The sequence below is a fragment of the Anticarsia gemmatalis genome, chromosome 15, assembly GCF_050436995.1.
Source record: "Anticarsia gemmatalis isolate Benzon Research Colony breed Stoneville strain chromosome 15, ilAntGemm2 primary, whole genome shotgun sequence".
In the NCBI taxonomy this organism is placed as follows: Eukaryota; Metazoa; Arthropoda; class Insecta; order Lepidoptera; family Erebidae; genus Anticarsia; species Anticarsia gemmatalis.
Window position 1 is genome coordinate 2,440,848 of NC_134759.1, and position 20,886 is coordinate 2,461,733.

At 34.1% G+C, this 20,886-nt stretch overlaps 2 protein-coding genes across 2 annotated transcripts in view; both read right to left on the minus strand.

Moving 5' to 3' along the window:
• Window positions 1–20,886, minus strand: part of LOC142978755 (uncharacterized) — a 331,498-nt gene that overhangs the window by 147,200 nt on the left and 163,412 nt on the right. The window lies entirely within an intron of this gene.
• LOC142978966 (EF-hand domain-containing family member B-like) lies at window positions 8,256–10,066 on the minus strand. The gene has a single exon (XM_076123624.1). It carries the CDS (start codon window positions 10,011–10,013, stop codon window positions 8,445–8,447), a length of 1,569 nt encoding a protein of 522 aa, XP_075979739.1. The 5' UTR covers window positions 10,014–10,066; the 3' UTR covers window positions 8,256–8,444.

Genomic DNA, 20,886 nt, shown 5'->3' on the forward strand with positions numbered 1-20,886 from the left:
CAGAAAAGATGGAAACCTATAAACAACAGATAGCTTGTCGCATCGGATATTTGCTTAGCAATATGTGTTACCAATATGCAGTATACTCGGCAAGGCTTGACGGTGGCTATAAAGTGGAATATAGTCGGATATATCCGATACCTTGAATATCCGACAGGGTTTATCCGCGCGGCGGTTAAATCCGCGCCCTGCTTATGTTAGACAATGTGGCGACTGTTGTGGTTTGTGCATGTTGTAGGAGCGAGAGCGATTTTGATACCGATTTGGCAAGTGATTCAACATTGCGAGTTGCTTGCAGGATTTTATTTAACTACAAAACCATGAACGTGACAGACATTATAGTGTAAAATATAGCTTGCTTAATTACCATTTACATTTAGAAAGAGCATCAAAGATAATTTCTGAAGAGTCATAAATTGGTTCAAAAATTTACAGAATTATTAAGGTTTTCTTGAACTGGATAAGTCAAACGATAGTCTAAAACTTCGCCACGAAAAGAGGAAGGTAAGTAATTAATGATACCTATGATCTGTATTTTAATATTGTAATTTGTAATGCAGGCAAAATTAAAGGTCCATAATATAATCAATTTACATTGTATCATTTTAAGCGATTAATTGTGCAATTGCTATTTATAATAGGATTCAGTTTAGAGAAACGATTTACTACAAATCAACAGCCAACCAACCTTTGTAACCTTCATAAACGCTTATCCATTAAATCGCTGTCTCTCATACAATCACATCTACCTTATTCCCACTAGGCTAGATCTACATAATACAGAGTTCGATGGAAATGCATGTAGCTTATTTGTATTTTGAACCGTGCACTGTTTATTTATTAGTGCGCCATGATACATTTGTTACGGCGAAAGCATTTTCGGCGAATCTTTGTTAGAAAAGTCAAATGCAATTTTTGCTTCAAATACCTGCATTTCGTGAAGACATCAAAGAGGCTTCTAGATCTCTGGTTGGTTTTAGAATGGAAACAGAATATGTCAAAAAATAGTCAATTTGGTATTTGTCAATCACTGAGGTTTTTTTTATCGCCCGACTAAGTTTAGTTGATATTTGCCTTAGTCATAAAAAAGCATTATTCATCGGCCACACCGACTCGTCTGAACATCATTGAATAATAAGTCTTAAGCGACAAATCGGGAATCGAATACCTCGTTGGCAATAGCAATAAGTATTCCTCGATATTATTATACGATCTAATAAACAAAGGGCACATACAAAAGATTTATGTATTCCTTAAGAAATTTTAAAAATAATAGTTACGTTACACACACTATATCAAAACTAATAACCTAATGCAGCCACTGAAAATAAAAATAGAAAAATCAAACCTTTGAACCAATCTATTAAATCCCAAAGATCAAACACCGTCTAATATTAATATTATACAGAAAACTTCAACATCAAAGATATACTAAAGATAACGCATCAAATCTTTGTTCGAGATTGTTTTTACTTTCATGAATTTTTATTGGCGCCAATATATGGCCAAATGTATGGCCCAATATATGTATTGGCGTATAGTTGGGACCAATCTCAAAGATTATCGAGATAATGTATGGTATTGACAACACGAGGATAGATTGTATCGTAAATTGAAACCAATACATATTTATAGATGGTTTACGAAAATGTATGTACATATTTGTGTATAAATTATGTGTGTCTTTGTTATGACCTTGGAAGTGGACAGTGAACAAGGCTGCTTTGTTTGTCTAAGTCTTTAAGTATAGGAATAAAAATAGATACTCAAAATTATGTTCCATAAATATTTATTTGTTCGGCTAAAAGCTTATTGTACGCTCAAAGAGAATACTTAAGGAAAGAAAGAAAACCTAAGGGAAAACTAAAATATATTTTTGCTACTGAAGTTTGCTAAACATAAAATTTATTTGACTACTATTTTCAATGAATTACAGAATCAAATTTATCGAAAATAATAAAAGTTTGAATTAATATTATTAGTTAATATCGTCCCAGCTGGACTAAGGCGTCTCCAAAAGCATTTAACTTCACACATTTTAATAATGCAAAAATATTTATTTATTAAGTAGAAATACATTTTTTATGAATTAATATTTTTAGAAAGTCCGTCTCTACCTTCTACACTGACTTACCAGTAATCACAAGTGGTAATACATGCAAAGTCTGATCTATTTTTCCGCATCAATTCTTGCTCACTCGAAATATTTCCGTATACTCTGGAAATATTTTGAGTAATTTGAGCATTATTGCGCATATTTGAGTATATAAATTGTAGACCAATCAAATTTCCCGAATCTCATAAAATCAAGTCACACACATTCATCAAAGCCAAACCAATCGATTCCAAGAGATATTCAAATCAAGTTAGTGAATCGCACAGAATGGTCCGTCTATTTGATGGCGTTCATTGACGGCCGTGCTGGAAGCAATCATGCCTCTAGGTAAGGCTTCGGAGTACTGTGTAGTGAAGTAATAGGTTTTCTAAATTTACCTTTGAAAATTTGGCGGCAATTGATAATTTCGGAGGAAGGTAGTTTGATGATGTTCGTGGTGTAGGTCGTAAATACGCTGCTAACACTGTGCGTTAAGTCGGTCCTGGTTGTTATCTATTAAGATAACAGTCGTTAAGCCATGTCAAAGGCCTTTCGGGCGGCTTGAACAACTTTGACACTAGGTTGACCACTAACCATACGATAAGAAGAAGAAGAACTGTGCGTGAAATAAATATTTAGACGTTTTGGTCTAACATAGTTGCTCGGTTTGACTGCCGACTGCCTATTGTTACCTGCTTCAAAAAAACGAGAGGTACAGTAATATTGGCAGATTTCGGCAGTAAGCACTACAAAAACATAAAATTAATCGATATAATAGTGAACAAATAAAGACTAAGTAGTATGTAACAAAGCCATACTTCAAATGAATAAATACATATAAATACAAATTTTGTGTAATTACGAAAAGCTGTGTTGAGTTTGTATTCGTTAAGCGGGTAAGACTTGTAGTCATATTATTATTGTTTTATATTTTTATACGTACATCGTATCCAAATGGTGCAATTTTTAATCAGCTGATCGTACCCATTGACGACCCTAAAGATAAATTTTATGCTTCTTGTGGCATAGGCACTCTACAAAGATACATTTTTACATGCGCTGCTTGCTATTCAAATAAGTCTTTTTTATGTTTGTTTACGCTTTCAGTACTATTTTATGAACGAGCAGCCTAAGAATAACTTTATCCCATTAACACATAATATGGCTGAGATCCAAATATTCCATTAAGCTAAAGTTCAGTGTTCACAGCACTTAGGTCTACACATTACAGACCTATTAAAACACAGGCTTTTGATAAACAGAAAACCCCCTGTATTAATAGTGTCAGCATTAGAAGTTATTTTTATTCCAAAAAAATATAGTGATTTATTTGGGAACATTGTGTATACACCAATACATGTATTAGACCAATACAATAAAGATCTTTATTATCATAACACAAAAAATTAAACTCACTACAACCTATATAAATATTATCTATCTATTACCATTGCTAGCATTCAGTAGTTTTTCAACAGATACAATAAGCTATATTGAATAAAAATACAACAGTTTCATTCCCGAGCAAGGGTATATTTTGGTTCTCTGGGAAAAAGACAAGAAGGCCTCTAGTCCATTACTCTGACCAAAAATCTATGATTATTTTGGCTAGGTATTGAAATGTAGACCACTAACATAGGAGGCGGACACTTTAACCACTCCACTATCACTATCTAACAAACAAAAATACGCAGTATAAATATTTTCAATGACATTTCTATTTCAGAAGTATAAGTATAACTTGAACTATCCAGCAAACACAGATCCACGTAAGCATTTGTAAGACAATGTCGCCTAACCGATCCGGCGCTGTTTCATGAATATTTATGTATGTAGAGAGTGGTAAAGACAAACCATAGCGCACCGTCTCTACGGCCGAACGCTACACAAATAGAGTATTAATACGGATCGCTCTGTGCTTGTAGTAATGCTGTATTGGTTTGCTTTGAAGATAATGGCAGATCAGTTTGAGGTAGATTTCAAATATTATAAATAAACGATCACAAGTATTGTATGTAGCATGTAATTTTTATAACTTTTACTGTATAATAGAATACGGGAAATAACGCGAACACGTATTTTACCTTCAAATGCGTGTTCGCGTTAATTCCCGTATTCTAATATATGTACATGTAATTTTTACTTTAAAAAAAACTTTACTAGTTTCCAAAATGTATTTTAATCCAATTTGTATTGTTTTATTAATGTTATTTCCTAAAAGAAAATCGAAAATCAATCATTCACACAATTTCTACAAAAAGAAGTATTTTAATTGTTATGCTTTCAGAGTAAAACTCAACATTTTATCAAAATCCTAAACTTGTCATTGCAACAAAAAAATGACCAAAGTTAGCCTGTTTTTGTTGCAAATTAAAAACACTTAGATTAGTAGTTAATTATATTCACTTGGTTTTTTTACGGTGACATTTTACTTAATTTAATTTCGTTCTTCAATTAACGGTGACTAATTATAATGTTTTCTAGTAACGCTCAGGACAAGATACTGTTTTAGGGAATAGCAACTCTAGAAATTAAATATTTTCGAGGAAATATTGATTGCTTGAAGCGGAGAGCCAAATATAGCTAACAACTTCCAATTACGATATAAAATTATTATCACGTCTGTTATTAAGTTAATTATTTTGTATCTATTTTGGACTACCTACTTGAAATAGTCGAAAATGTCAACAATTTACAAAGAGAATCACTAATGACTTTAAACTCTGTTACCTTGTAAAGAAGGTCGATTTTTGTATAAAAAGTAAGTCAATTCGTCAAAGGAAGAAAAGTATGGATAAATGTCTAAAATTCAAGCATAAGAAGAGAAAAGAGAAACTCTTATCAGAACATTTTATATTTGGAAATCAAGAGTTCGCTTCCATTGTATTAGGAGTTCGATTTATATATCTATCGCGAAATTTTTATGATCGGTACCGACAAGTATCGAGAGTTTGACATCAAAAAATGTACTGCAAAAATTGTTCCTTTGGCCACCGCTAGAGACGCTGATCAGATTTTCATACAACATTTCTCAGTTATCGATAGTTTTAGAGAAGAGTTTCAGTCAGCCCGTGACCGATGTAATACGATCGAATCGTCGCGGGTAAACAAGGTATCCTAACGTTTAATTTTCAACCGCGTTTAAGACCCGTTGCATTATAATATTATGTGTACAAGTCGCGAGAGTTCAAATCGTTAGTTTTAGAGGATCTTACTACTGAAGCCAAATTATTATCTCAAACCAACCATTTCAAGGCGAATAGTCAGCGCGGTCACTCACAACTTGGTTATTCAAACTTAAGACAAAACCTCTCGGCGTCCCTATGGTCCAATTATAACTTATTCTCAAAGTTAGCCAGCGCTAAGCGATGCAATGCATATACAATGTTGTGTCTAAGCTCTTGAACTATGCATAACTTAGAAGGACCAAAACTTCCTTGGATGTTTCACAAAATGGTTTTCGAAATGACCCGTGAAGGAATCTGCAGTAGCAGTGTAACTACTGCAGTGATGTTGCTAGTTTAATTCCCATAGGTGGAAGAATAAAGTATTCGTTTTAAGGGGCAATTTTCTACAATAATTGAATATAGACAACTGGCTAGATATCTAAAAAAAATATGAAAATCTGATCAGCGCCTGCAACGAGTGCCTAATTTTGGCGACATTTTAAAAGTCAAACTCTCGATCGACGTAGTATTTCTTAGAATCCATTTATGACTTAAGTATTAGAATCCTTTCATTCAGCTTTTAATAGATCACACGATAACTTCACAAATAGGGGTCACATTCTCAGAAGTAGTAACACGTAAAACTTTTGATAGATTTACTCCCGGTTTCTGAGTACATTTAGTGGTAGTTTATTGATACTATAGTGTTTTTATATGAATTTAAACGCTAGTGAATAGATAAACTACTGCTAAATGTACCTCGAAACCGGGGGTTAATCCTACAGAGATATCGGCTACTATAACTGACAAATCATTTTATGTCGACAGTAACAACGACGATGTGAGTACACGCACTCATCGCATCACGTAAAAGATACCTATGAATATGAGTGTGTTCGGTTCGATCGGAGCATAAGTCGCAGTATCTTAGTGAATATGAACTGAAAGTCTTGACACGAAAGTCTAAGGAGTACAGAGTGAGGACTCATGTCACTAATGTTGAATAAATCACCCATTACATTGTCCTATAAGATTTGATAACTGTATTTCAAAAGTATGAAGGTGAAAGTCCGTACCGTATGTTTATATAAGAGGTACGCTTTTCAGGCAAACGGCAGAATCTATTTGGGATTTACCATAAAGATGGTTGATAGCTTGAGATTTTACATGTATTACTATAATTATTTTCAGAAATCAACATGCAAATGATTGAAATGGAAAATTAAACTTTGTAAGTTAGCAAAGCCGCGCGGTCCATTTAGTAGGAACTAATATAATTCCTAACTTAAGTACTAGATAATAAAGTAAAGCCCTGTAAATTAACGAAGGACATATTCTACATCTAAGTTCTCAGTTATCACATGCCTTGGATATTTGAACAAGATCATAAGACGTCTTCTCGAACGACGGAATTTCATTTACTTGGTTTCGCTTCGACAGTGCCCGGCCGGAATTTTGAATTGTAGTGTAATTTTGTGCAGGCTCTATTGTAGGGTAGTATCGTATTATTTGTCTATATTTTATTGTATTTGGGTGTTCGTTTGTTTATTTCTTTTTTGGGAATAATAAATAAGTCGTATAGAATAAAAAACAGTAAACGTTTTTGATTTTATACAACTCATATGGTTGTATTGTGTTGGAAAACAGTGTTATCGATACCTCTATAGTAATTTAATAAATGCAAAAGTCTGTATGTTTGTTAAGATTACACAGACAAAGCCCTTGGTAAACCAATTTTGATGAATTTTAGCATAGATATACATTTCTGAAAACAAGGGATCCTGCATCGGCTATCTCTCAAGGGACTGAAATGCGTAGTGATGAAGGAAAGTACCAATCTCGTATAGTTGATTACGTGTCTCCAACCATCTCCATGCTTTAATTCATCAAAAATTGTTCGATGGTTTAACCGTGAAATAATAGCAGACCTAAGTTATAATAGGTAAGTATTAAATAGTATTCAAGTATAGATATCACAGTAGCACAAGGTATTAAAGTTAAATCCAGGGATAAGTCCGAAGATATTCGAGTCCTTGACTAAAACTTCGACCGCTTCGAATCTAGGTTACTGATAAAGTGATAACCTCGAATCCTTCTGCAAACTTGTTACAAATGGAAACTGGGAACAAAATTCAGATTCTAAGTATAAGAAATCATAACTTGAGTATTCGCGTTGACTATTAACGTTACATAAAAGTCTGGCTCCTATTAATACTAGCTAACTTATGTGCCTCCACTCACATACAAACTTTCATCTCTCTTTCATCTTTTGATTGTTTCATACTTGATTATTAAGGCCATTTTTAATACGTTATCTCAATAATTTTCATGCCAAATTCCATGAAAACCTATGAAATTTGCATAACCATGAAAACCTAACAGAGATTTTGTTTTATATCAATTCATTCATAAGGGGCTAAGAAGGCGATGAAAGTTTGTACACAAGTAAAGCCGCGCGGTTCATCTAGTACTAAATAAAGCTAAGTACTCAATAAGGACTTTCTAGGTCAGACTTCATCTCTCCAAACCTACGATCATTCTCAAGTGTCGCCCACGCTACAGTTTCCCATTTAACCAAGCCTTCGACGAAACTAATTAGTTGCCGAATTGAAGGAAAACAATTCTTATTTGAACTGCCTTTTGTTCATGTTATTGCTTTATTATAGGGTGTAGAATAGGCTTTAGATTAGGTTTTGTTGTAATTGATTGCAGTGAGACTTTGTAAGATTTAAAATATTTAGGATGAAGATCAGAAACCTTTAACATTTTCTTTTGCCTTGCTATGCCGATTAGTTTACAGTTTTATCCCCTATTACAAAAGCTTTAAGACTGATTTAAATAAAAAGTACCAACTTGGCGGAATCAAAATTATCTCACATGTAAGGACAGCAATATTTATTTCTTCTTATAGCGCTCGCCGTTTTGAATAAAAGATGCAAGATTTCTAGCAATAATTTATTATACAAAGTACTTAAACGTGTAACAAATTAGAATCTAAATTATAGTACTAATCATGTCTATAACTAAATATATCTAAATTACATATATTGTTTAGTATCAATTAAAATTAACATCTAAATAATAACGTTATATCAACTAAACTGCTAGTAATGCTAATTCAATTATCATTTAATAATACATCGTATCAATTAAAAATCAGTCTTATGTTTAATTGCTAAGAGTTATTTTTTAGTTTTCCCTTCCGTATCTTTCTCCAAAGTTTGTCGAAAAGTCTCGTAACAAACCCAACCTTGAGAATGAAGTTTTTGAGCTTCTTTCCAAATAAAATCGAACTTTTCATCAGTGAATTTCTCTCCGGCTGCCTCGAAAACCCTTCTCACGTTTCTAGGTTCTTGTTTTTCATACATATGCCGGTGGTTTACAAAACAATTGGTAAGTAAACTCGGATTAAAAACAGATCTTGCATCAGATTCGTGTGGAAGGTAGGCATTATCTGCAGAACAACATCCTTCAGGTGTTACTGGGAAATCCCTATCTAAATATCGGCCTGACGGTACTCCTGCCATTCTTGGATTGTCAACTGTTTGTCCCGGCTTCACCATGTCTGTATAAGTAGTACTATAGTCGATGCAATGAGGCTCGAAGTCAGGTATCTTTGGTAGTTCCGGAGTAGGTTCCCTCTTATTCAAAGTGAGAATAAAAGTTTTGTATTCAATTCGAAATCCATCATACACTCCCCAGAGACACAACAAACGTTCAACTATCTTAGGTTCAAATATGACACGGTTTCTTCTGCACTGTTGATAGACAATTTCTTTTGGCAACCAACCAGTTTTGTCAGTGTCATAATATTTGAGAGTCCGATAAAATTTATCAAAAAATGTGTTCGGTACACGTTTGAATAAACACATTCGTACCGTATTAAGGTGTTTTAAACATCTCCTAAGTTCGTACCTCCCTTCATTTTGATCGCAAGTAGTCATACATTCTGGTAAATTGTCTGGTTCCTTGAGTTTTCCGAAAGAATATCCTTCAGGGACTTCCTTGATATTATTATTCGGAGCAGTAGCTTGACCCAGGGATTGTTGTTTAGCAAAAATGTGATTTGCTTGTCCTGCATTTAGTACTGCTCTATTACCCACCCCTGCGACGACTCTGGCGTCTGTCACACAATACTTGACCGCTGTACCTCTTTTGTCCGAACAGGAACGATGGCCAAATATCAAGTTAGGGTTAAAAGGTTTACAATAATTGCGGCTTTTGTAACCAGCTACTTGTTTGGATGGTGGTGTTTTATCAGGAGGAGGTACTTTGGGCATAACGATGTCATAGAGCCGCCCATCAGATTTGAATACTTTGCCAAATGTATGAGCGAGTACATCAAAGCCATCTGGCAGTAGTGGTACAGGATCAGGTCCTTTTCCGACCGCAGATTTCCAATAAGACGAGTATACTGTTTCCTTTAGATCTTCTACGACGGATTCAAATTTCGTTTTGACAGGTCCGCTTATGATTTGAGCTACGTCTCCGTAGTGACCTGAGTTGCGTGTGTCTCGAGGTCTGGGTTTCCGTAGAGGTGGGAGTGGTTTCGGCTTAGGAGGAGGGAGGTAGGAATCTCCTATTAAGGCATCAACTTCTTCTTGCAGTAAGTAATGCTGGAGAGAATCTGTTACAAACTCGTTCTGTTGTCTTGTAGGCAAGCCGGCCGCGACGACCGCTGAGTCTCTTTCGATGAACATCCCCCGGTTTCCCTTTCCCCCTGCAGTTGATCGACGACATTCAATTGGCATGTTCACAGATATATGTATATGTTTATTCAAAATTAATCTTCAACTGCTTTTGACTAGACGTCGCCAAAGAACAACGACTTTCGGTGACGTATAACGTCAAAATTTAAAATTTTACATATCCTACCTCTTTGAAACTATGTCTTTAAAGTAGTAATAATGAGTTTTTATAGGACTATATGGTAAGAATCGCTCGCTTTGGTCAATAAGTAGAATTATACGGGTTTTTTCCTTCAAGGACAAATAATAAAAATTCCGACCGAGAACCGCACGCCACTTCAGGGTCTATCTCATGGCATTACGATATTTTATTACATCCTCCCCTAATCTGTAACATATCACAGCCCCTATTCCACTTCACAAAGGAACATTAATATTTTGGAAAACGAAAAAACTTTCCGCACTTACTATTATTTTTACGATCAAGGAAAAAATCAGCATAACAAATTATGACAGACTATGACATCGCCTTTCCACTCCGCTTGTTGACAACTTTATGAAATACAGTTTACTTACACTCTAAAACGGAAAAATAAGGTTGATTTTTGTGTGGCAAATGTCTCGTTATTTTTGTTATCCTGTCCGCCACATACGATTATGTCGACCTCAAAAGTAGGACAATAAAGTGCAGTATTTTGTGCGAATTGCGTTTTAGGGACATTTACGATATATGAAATGGGACAAGCGTTTTAAAGCATCGCTGTGTTATAATAGATATTTTTCTAGATGATGGTCTTTGTAGTTCGATTGGCATAAGTTGAAGAACAATCGATAGTGTTTTATAGTTTTGCAGCTCGGGAATCTTTTTAGGATTTTGTATGTATTTTGAGTATCTCTAATTAGTTAGCGATTTATTACACGTAACTAACATCGGTCGATGCTTTAAATAAATTCTGGGAAATATACGAATAATATTTTCGTCGAACATGAATCGAAACATATGAATTCATTGCGGTAGTTGGAAATATGTAAACTTTCAGGTTTTTTACATATTACGATTTTTATTTGGTTTATTTTGTGATCAGTTAACATGCTCCTTTCCAATCCTTCATAATAAGCGTGAATAAAAATGCAAATTCAGAGGTTAAATTAAATAAAAATATGTTCATAAAAACGGATTCAGTACCCGTGACAGTATAACTGACAGACTGATCTAATTACTAACTACCCTACCCTATAATTGTTATTACTTTTTTTAATTTTTGACATTCTCAGAATTTATTTTCGTTTCTTTATTACTTTATTTTGTACTGTAAACCTTTTTTGCAATATTTGACGAATGTCTTTTACTTAAAAGGAGGCTCTAATGTAAGATAACTGTAAAAGCTGTATAAGTTTCTACAATAAACTTTTTTTTTAAATTATTAACTTTCTTTTTCTCTACATAAAAAACCTTTCCCAGGTTTTAAAAAAAAGTAAGTCGAATTGATTGATCCGTTTTTGAGCTGTGCGCTTCAGTTTCGTTTTTAAATAAAATTGATTAAATATAGATATAATATAATCCTACGTATAACTACTGAAGTGCTCTCAGTCAGGTCTCACAGTTTAAACTATGTCCCATTAAGTCAAAGTCCGGCACAGTGAAGGCAAAGTTTCATCAATAACCGCACTGTCTGTTCTTAGTAAAATGTTCACGGTAACAACGCAAGTTATTGCACGGACATTTGAGTTTCAAGTGTGGTTTTGTATTATATTCTTTGGTCATTGCTAAGTATAGGTTGGTGTTAAGAATTACTTTTTACAATGCTTGGTCTACTTTTAAGGTTTAACCGATAGTAGATTCGACTCTTGATAGTTTATGCAAGGTGACCGACAGTGCATAGTTATACTAATACTGTATACGAGGCCTCAGGCTTGATTCCCTAGGGGAGCTAAGTAGCCCAGAGTTTGAAAACTTGTAGCAATTGAAATGTGCATATAATCTTTTTAACTGTTCTGTTAACTATTGGAATGGAACATTATTGTTGGGCTTCTATTCCAAGAGACCCGTAAACTTGTCTTGTCTTGTAAAATCCTGGAAAAAGGGACTCGACCTTTAACTCAAAACTCCAACTCTTTTTATAATTTTGATAATACTGATAATTATTACATAATGTGATAAAAATAACAATACCCATAAGACCAAATATAATAAACTTTTTTTTACAAATAAGCGTAAGTCATGACGCCTAATAAGTATACAAAAGAGTATTTTTTTGCGCTCATCTTCTCACTAACTTCATAATAAATGATCGTCGATGTAACGACCCATTCTTGACTAACACTATCTAGAATAACGCCTTAATGACACTAGATGAAGTTGTCTAGTCTCACGTTATAAACGGTAACCAAAATTTAGTAAAAAAATAGTTTTTTTTTAGTTTTATTTAAATGTTCCGAATTTTATGAAGATCTTTGGAACCTCTGCTGAGAAATCGCTACAGTATCGTATTACAAACCTCATTAGCTATCATAAGGACGCTCAGACTGAATCAAAGAAAAACCATAATATATTTAAGCAATTAAGGTTAGTTTTGTAATTTATCTGCTGATCGAGAGTACGATCCCGGATACGATTTCCGGCAACATGAAATTGTTTCTTTAAGGCAATCAAAACATTCACGACATTGTAGCCCGGTAACATGCTCGGTATATGACATTCCTCTTTAAATGACAAACGTGGGCGAATTTAGAGCACGTCTACCTACACCTTGTGTATGACAAGCATGATGCCATGAAAAAATCCTATATTCACCCAAAAACACATACACCCTACACCTATACAGTCTCGTTGGAACCGCTATACCTTCATTATAAAGGCGCATGTACACCGGTTATCGGTCGCGGGTCATCAATCTTGCTTCTCAATGACGTCACGCCATTCACCGTACCTGAGCTATTCAATGATACTTTTTGTTATGGAAATAGGTATATTGGACCCTTTGAGTGACGAAATATCTTGGAAAGTACGTGAACTTTGAGAAATTTAATAGTGAATACTTGTTTTACTGGTAAAGCAAAATAGCTTGATGCATCAGTAGTAACTAGTAAGGGAATACATAAATAAAATCCAACCATTTTTCCATGGGGGTAGGAATGCCATTGAAAATGTTACAATATTATGTTCCCCACGAGGCATTGCATAATGTACCTGGCCACAGAGACTGAAGAATGTTACTTGCTATGATCAATACAAACTTATTTTGCTTCATTCATACCTAAACATCTTTACATGTAGGAGCGACGGTTACGAGTACTACGCACTTGACTTTTTTGAAGAATATCATCGATATTATTCGTGTATGTCTTTCTAGGGCGCTTTCTCTTGGTATTCCCATTGCTTCTTTTTCCGTAATTCCACATTCATTAGTTTTCTTTATTTGAGCAAACAATCTGAGCTTACAGTTTCTTAATCTTTCTGACGACATTTCTTTCAATCCACAATCAACACAGCATTTGATTAAATTCAATTTTAAATAGTAAAATATGATAAATTTATATTCATATAGTACCAAAATCGAGCAGATGTTAAACATACCCAACAAATGTTATAAAAATACTCATACAATACGACCATAATACCTGAAGCCACAGGTTAATACCATTTTATCACTTAAAGTACCAACATAACACTTGGCACTTTATAACACATTTTAGTGCCACCTTTGACGTAACACTTAGGTAACTTCATGATTCCTAAGTTTATCTTAACACCTAAATATTCAGTAATGCCTTTAAATTACTGAAATAGACGTAAACTTTATTATTATAAAGAAACTTTGGGAGGTTTATAGGGCGTTAAAGGTTTAGTAGTATCAAAGCACTGTGGAGTAAAAAATACAGATTGTAGCAATATTTTCTGGATTTAAGCCTTCTTTTAACCACTTATAAATATTTTTCAGATAGCTTACGAGATAAAATTTTGACGGTAGTTTTCATTTACTTGCTGTCTCGGTAATTACATTGGTAGCACTTATTTAAAAAGTATTAAATTGGCACTCATGCTCGTCAAAGTATGTGTAAAGAGTTTGCATGAGCAAACTCCTTCTTACTAGTATTCGATTTTAGAATCCTATATTGATTGCTTACTTTGGTTTCGACATGTATGGAGATAGTTTTAAAACCCGGAAAACGTTACATTTTCTCAAAAATATACTCATAAATTGGTAAATAGATAAGGGACGAACACGTGGAAAGCGGGTCAATAGTTATTAGCAATAACAAGGAAAAACCTTTTTTCCGGTATTACATGATCCATTTTTTTATTCACGTTAATTAAATTACTACACAGCATGTACGGAAATAAATAAAAAAAAATATTTCGGGGGTTAATTGACAAAAAACATGAAAACAGAAATCGTGATATTTCAATTTATTCCGGTATTCCAAATAAAATGTTCTTCAAATTCTAATTAATATTGCCTTTTATTAGAACAAGCTTTTTGTTTTGTTTTAATTAAGGTACCGAAAACAGTAATTAAATTGCGGTATGATTTTGTATGGCTTACAATTTATAATATTACAGTAGAAACATGATATGCGTTGTATTATTATTAATGTTTTCCCGAAGATAATGTGATGCCAACATAATTAAATACGGGTAAAATTATAGCCTGAGGCTTGATAAGTAATTTCTGGGTATGCGATGAAACACATCAATATAAAAATGATAAATGCAAAGGCCTCTGTATGCCAGACTTACACGGCTAAACCAGTTCTTGTAAAAGCCCTGCGCCCTTTTTCTTGTGTCAGTGAAATAGACACATCTAGGTATAATTTAATTAGCCCTGGAACTATTATATGTATCTACGACCTCGATACATTGCTAGCACCATCTTAACCGCTGCATCACAAAGACTGTCTAGATAGAGGATAGCCTAGAATCTCTAGCAAGAATAGAAGGCAACATAAAATAAATGCCAAATGACTAGTAAATCAGTAGAGGCAAGTTTGTAAATAATAATAGCTCGACACATTTAGCATAGTGTGCTAAATGTTTTGACGAGCAAATCATCCCCATCTAAGACAATTTTTAAAGCAAATTGTAAATTAAATATTTTTAGGAAAGCCAGAAGTGGAAGCATATAAAAGAAAATACTAATCACATAGAACAGTTTTACTATAAGTCACAATCTTTAGCAAATTAACAAGCTCTTTACACATACAAACTGAATCACTTCAAAAATAAATTACAGACAAATGAAAAGTGAGAAAAATACAGCGTGACCATTCAAACGGGCAGAGGTACCCCTTAGCTAGTGAATCCTATGGAAAAGAGAGCTTAGAATGAGCTCGCAGCCCTTTTATGGACTCGGTCACGTGACCAACGTCACATTTCTTTTACTTCCTCTAATATATATGGCATTTCTTTTTCTTCCTCTAACAATATATTATTTTGTTACATAACTGGCGTATCCATGTATAACTCTAATACTCAACTGAAACAAGAGCCCCAAAGTGCCAGTGTCGCATATGTTCTGACATTAAGTCCTAAGACCAATAACTAAGTGCTAGACTAAGTTCCGAGATCAATGGCGGTTTCAAACTAAGCACGTTCGCTTGTCAAACTGTTTTGATACGTATTAGTTAAGGTTGTTAAGTCACGGCCTTGTGCTTGATTTTATGCGCATAATTTGGGTAATAGTAGATAGAAATGATGGAGATTTCGAAGAAAATTTGAGTGTGTGCGAAATATTACCAATTTTAATGAATTACTGTCTTAGTGCTAAGCAAGAGTCTTCCGGAATAAGGGTGAATTTAAGCAAGTCTACCGCGCTGACCAAATTCAGCTACGGGCATTGTATCGCTGAACTTTAAAGAATTCTTAGGCCTGCAAGCTATTATCTATATGTCTTTCCTAACCGATGGAGATAAGTCACTCCCAAGTCCTTTCGACAACTTGCGTGAGAGTCGAATGTTTAGATCAGTCGACTACCACAGTTTCGCTTTTCTGATGCCACAATCTTCTCTCTTTATTCTTATGTTTTAACATTTGCAACATCTAACCTTGGCCATCATTTTCTTCACTCACACAAACTGTCTAAAACATAATTTCATAAAACAACTCAACTGTTTATCATTCAAATCCACCTGCGCTAAGTTCGCGCCGTCACCGACAGATGTCGCTGTTATCGATTTACTTAATTACATTGGACGTTCAAATTTTCCTCTCCCATCCAATTTTAATTCCCGTCGATCAAAAATGTCCGTCGCGAACTATGCAAACACCTCGTCATTAACAGGGTCTTTGTCAGTTCTCATGTACGGCTCTTAAACTAGCGGGCAGATTAGTGATTGAAAGAACCTATTTTATAATTATAACCTCTGCATCACCCTACGGTGGACTGGTAGTAGTAGTAATTCCGCCTGTAAACATCTTCATACATAAAATCTTAAATAAGTTAAATATGACAAATAACTTTGTAAAATATTTAGGAGAGGACTGCTGGAATTGAGACAGATGGATGCAATCGTCTCTATCACCCACAGATCTACCATAAATTTATTGCTTTCATTATCTTACTTCCTCGCAACGGCTAGCAGCTAAGTTCAGACGCACAAAGCTATTTGGCATCCGTAAGATTTTTACCACTATAGATATTATATAACATTATAATTTACTTTTCTCACAAACCAATTTATTAGGCACTAGTGTAGAATGTTATGTATCTATAATGAAATTAAAGTAATGCATTCTCTTACAATGTGAAAATAACGCTACTTCCTTAATTGAAGTAAAAAGAAAGAAAATACTGGCCAGCGCGTGAGAGGAAAAGAGACAAAGAAAAATGCACTTATGTGTCGTGGTAGAATTTACAAAGAAACACAATAAAGATTAAAACCATCATTGAGTGCTTGCGGTTTTGTTTCGCGCTACCTTTTCTGAATACACTTTTTATTAGGAATTTCTATGTAATGGATTGGTAATTATTTAAACAGATAGAAGTGTTTAATATATACATGTCAATCCTTGCTTGTATTAATAATATAAGTCTGTTTGTTAAAAGAGAAAATAGAGCAAACCGCATACCTTTGAATAATAGTAAGTTTACTATACGTTGAAAATAAAGCAATGAAATTCGAGAGCAATAGTCCAGTTTCACTCACCGCCAAATAAACGTAAGGAAATTCAAAAAGCACTGAAACGCTAAATATTTTACTCCCATTTTTTTCCGTATCTACCACAATCCGCTGTTTTCAAAGCCCCACAATCTATCAAACACGAAAAATCAACATGGAATATAAATATTTTTTGACACGTGACCCAAATGAGAAATGGGTGTTTACGTGAATGATAAAACGAACGAGTGAATGATTTTACAGATTTCTAATGAACCATTCGTTCTTTGGTATATTTATCTAGATTCGTTCAGTGTCGTAAATGTGTGTCGTATTTTGGTGGCGATAAAGTTTTTATATCGGTGCAAGCTTCCTTATGCTTGTGTGATATGATAGGTATTTTGCTTGGAGTTTGTTTTGCATGTAAAGGAAAATGCTGTGAATATAATATAGTAAAAATACATTTTCGATACGAAAAAGGGTATGAATATTTTTTGTATCATGTTTTTGGTTATGGCAGGAATACGCATAAAATGATTAAAATGTCAAATAGATTAGCTATAAAAATATTTTTGAAGACATTTTTCTTTAATTTGAATATAATGAAAAGAATGAGTATAAAATTGAATATGATTGTGTAGTTACATAAATAAATTGTTGTATTTATATAACTAAAAAATTATACATTAAACATAATATGACTTGGAATCGATTTTGAACTAAATCAATTCGCCTTAAAACATTAAAAACAAAAATTGCATAAAAACTACCTAGAATGCCATGTGATACGCAAAAGCTGTCATAAAAAACAGCAGAAGCTCCGAATAAATCAAGCAACATACGTATTCTGGAACCAGAAAACTTTTTCCACATTTTCAAACAATGAAACGGGTGCTTAATACCGTTAACACATAATTATTTGGAGCGGAGTCCCTTTTGGGCAACGTAAAGCGATTACCGCGAGGGTTTACGATGTCGGTGAAAGGATCTAATTACAATTTATTTATGACTACTTAATCATCGCTGCCAGTTAAAGAAACAGCTTGTTCGGGCATTCGGTGAATAATTAAACTGCACGTTTGACGCAGTGGTTAAAGTGGCCACCTTGCCGCAATAACCGTAGCGCCGCGTGTGATTCGAATCCCACCTGGTACAAATATTTGTGTGATGAACACGAGTATTTGTTCTGAGCCTAGATGTTAATTTATCTATACAAGTTTGTGTTTAGAAGTATATAAGTATGTTTATCAGTTGTCTGGTTACCATAGTACAAGCTCTGCTTAGTTTGGAATCAGGTGACCGTGTGTGAGTTATCCAAAAATATTTATTTAAAAAACCCTTTAATATATTTATGATTACTTAATCATTGATGCTAGTGAAAGAAACAGCTTGTTCGGGAATTCGGTGAATAATTAAATATATAAAATCTCTATTTTCAACTCATTAATAGCTGAATTTTGTGAGAAATTGGTTCGAATTTATCGAATTAATTCGCGTTGAGTTACTAAGTCGTTAGGGCGTGGGTGTCATTTCATTGTCTTTGTAGTTTACGTTTCAATATATCATTGTTCGTTGTTAGATTACAACTTATGGCCTAAATTAATTGATACTTAGTATAAGAACGGGGTAGTAATGGAGATTCTGGAAATTTTATTAATTTTAGTTTAAGGTTATTTTCTGAAATGCGTCGATAAAAAGTTATAAAAAGTGATGGCTATAGGATACTTACTATAATTGTAGCAATATTATATTGTTTAAAATATGTGATCAATGTTGTTGCAAGGTTATTTTATACATATTATGAAATATTTTGATATAATTTTACAAATTCTACCATATTACAAGCAGGAATGATTTACAGGGATGTGCTAAAATAATTCTAAGATTTTTCCAATAAATGTAACTGTTAGACACCGCTAACCGCATAGAAAAATTGGTATAAACACTTTGCAACAATAACCGAACTGCTAATAACATAAGACCTATTATTCCGTTGTTATAAGTCAAGAAACAAAGTTGTAAGTGAAGTTGAATAAAGCGATACACGATTACCGTCTTCACAGTAATCTGCTACGTTTCTTCGTAGCAAAGTCGTAGCACTCGTAGCCGATCAATATGTTCTACGAATTTCGTAGCGTGTAAGCCATTTTAGAAACGTGATATTTGTAGTGTCTTTTTGTATTAAGTTTGAAATGGTAGTCGTAGCATGCACTTTGTTTTGCTCTTTTAAATAGATTATTTCAAATGTGGGTCGAAGACAATCCTATATTGTCTAGATTTCAGTGTACCAGAATAGCAGTAGGTGAAGGTTTATGACGATGCAATGCAATCTTGCCGAAGGTGGAACTTAAAATCTTAAAATATCATATGTTCAACAATTCGATACCTAATAAATTCTGTAGCTAATGCAGTACCAATCACATATGTACTGATCCATACAAATTATATGACTGGCGAAAGATTGTATGGCTGTATTGAATTGATAATATTATAATGAAACGGGTCTTTAAAGCGATTGACGGGGCCCGTGACCACGGTCAATGTAATTCGATCGAAACGTCGCGTCGTGTAAACAAATAAGGTATTCGAACCTTTAATTTTCAATCGCGTTTAAGACCCGTTACATTAATATTATGTGTACAAGTCGCGAGAGTTTAAAATGGTTAATATATTGTATTGTATTGTATTACTATTTGTGTCTACACTGAATGATTAAACTAATTTCGATAAAATTAAGGTAGATATAGTTGAAAAATCGGTATACGTAAGCAACTTCAAAAAAAAACACGGTTGGAGTGAGCTACTAGCATTCAGATATTGAAAGATCTAAAATAAAAAAAACAAGATTCCCTATCGTACGAAGTGTGAGCCTAAAGTCGCACAAAGCAATCAGTAACAATGTAACCGTACACTGCTCGCGACTCACGTCGAATACGCGGCAAGTCGCGGATTACGCGCGTAACACACAATCTCGTCGGCGGCGGCTTACTGAAACTTAACCCGTCAGCTTGCGGGTTAAGGTTACGTGTACACTAGAGACTTGGTTTGAGCTTGTCACAAATTTTGGCGATTAAATACATACACATATGTAAGTAAGTACATACATAATATCTCGCCTTCTTCGGGTAAGCAGAGGATAAAGAACGCCATTTAGTACGATCCTTACAAACTTCCCTTGCCTCATTCAAATTCATACTATCTTGTCATACAGGACCACCGGTTATGAATACAACGCACTAAAAAAAAGAAAGAAATTTTAGATATTTTGAAATAAAAGTAAAATCTACTATGATTTTCGGTTACCCAATTTTTTAAAACGATCAGAATTATTTCAGAGATTCACAATATCAAACACTGTATCAAAAAACAACATATTAGGTCGGGGAAAAAGTCTTTTAGCACTATAGTATGTATGAACATGTAATAAAATATTTTCTCTACACAAAAAAGCTCGAAATCTAATGAACCGTGTATTCATTTGTGATTCTTAAAGCCAAAGAGATTTTATTACAAGTTCATACATACTATAACGCGAAAAGACTTTTTTCCCGACCTAATACATAACATTTAATACGCGCAATACAGTATAGTGCGTCACCGGCCTAAACGGCGGGAATAAATCAAGTCGCTCAGGTACAAATGACCCTAATGTGTCGCGATGTGCAGGTGCCTCGGTAATGAAGGGTTAATGTGTTTCACTGTTACGGGTTAACGTCTATGTATACGTGTTGTATAAGATTGGATTGTTTTAAAAATGATCTTGATGAGATGTATGAAAATTTTTGATACTGTTTTTAAATGTGTACTAACATTAAAAATGTGAAAGTTTGGCAGTCTG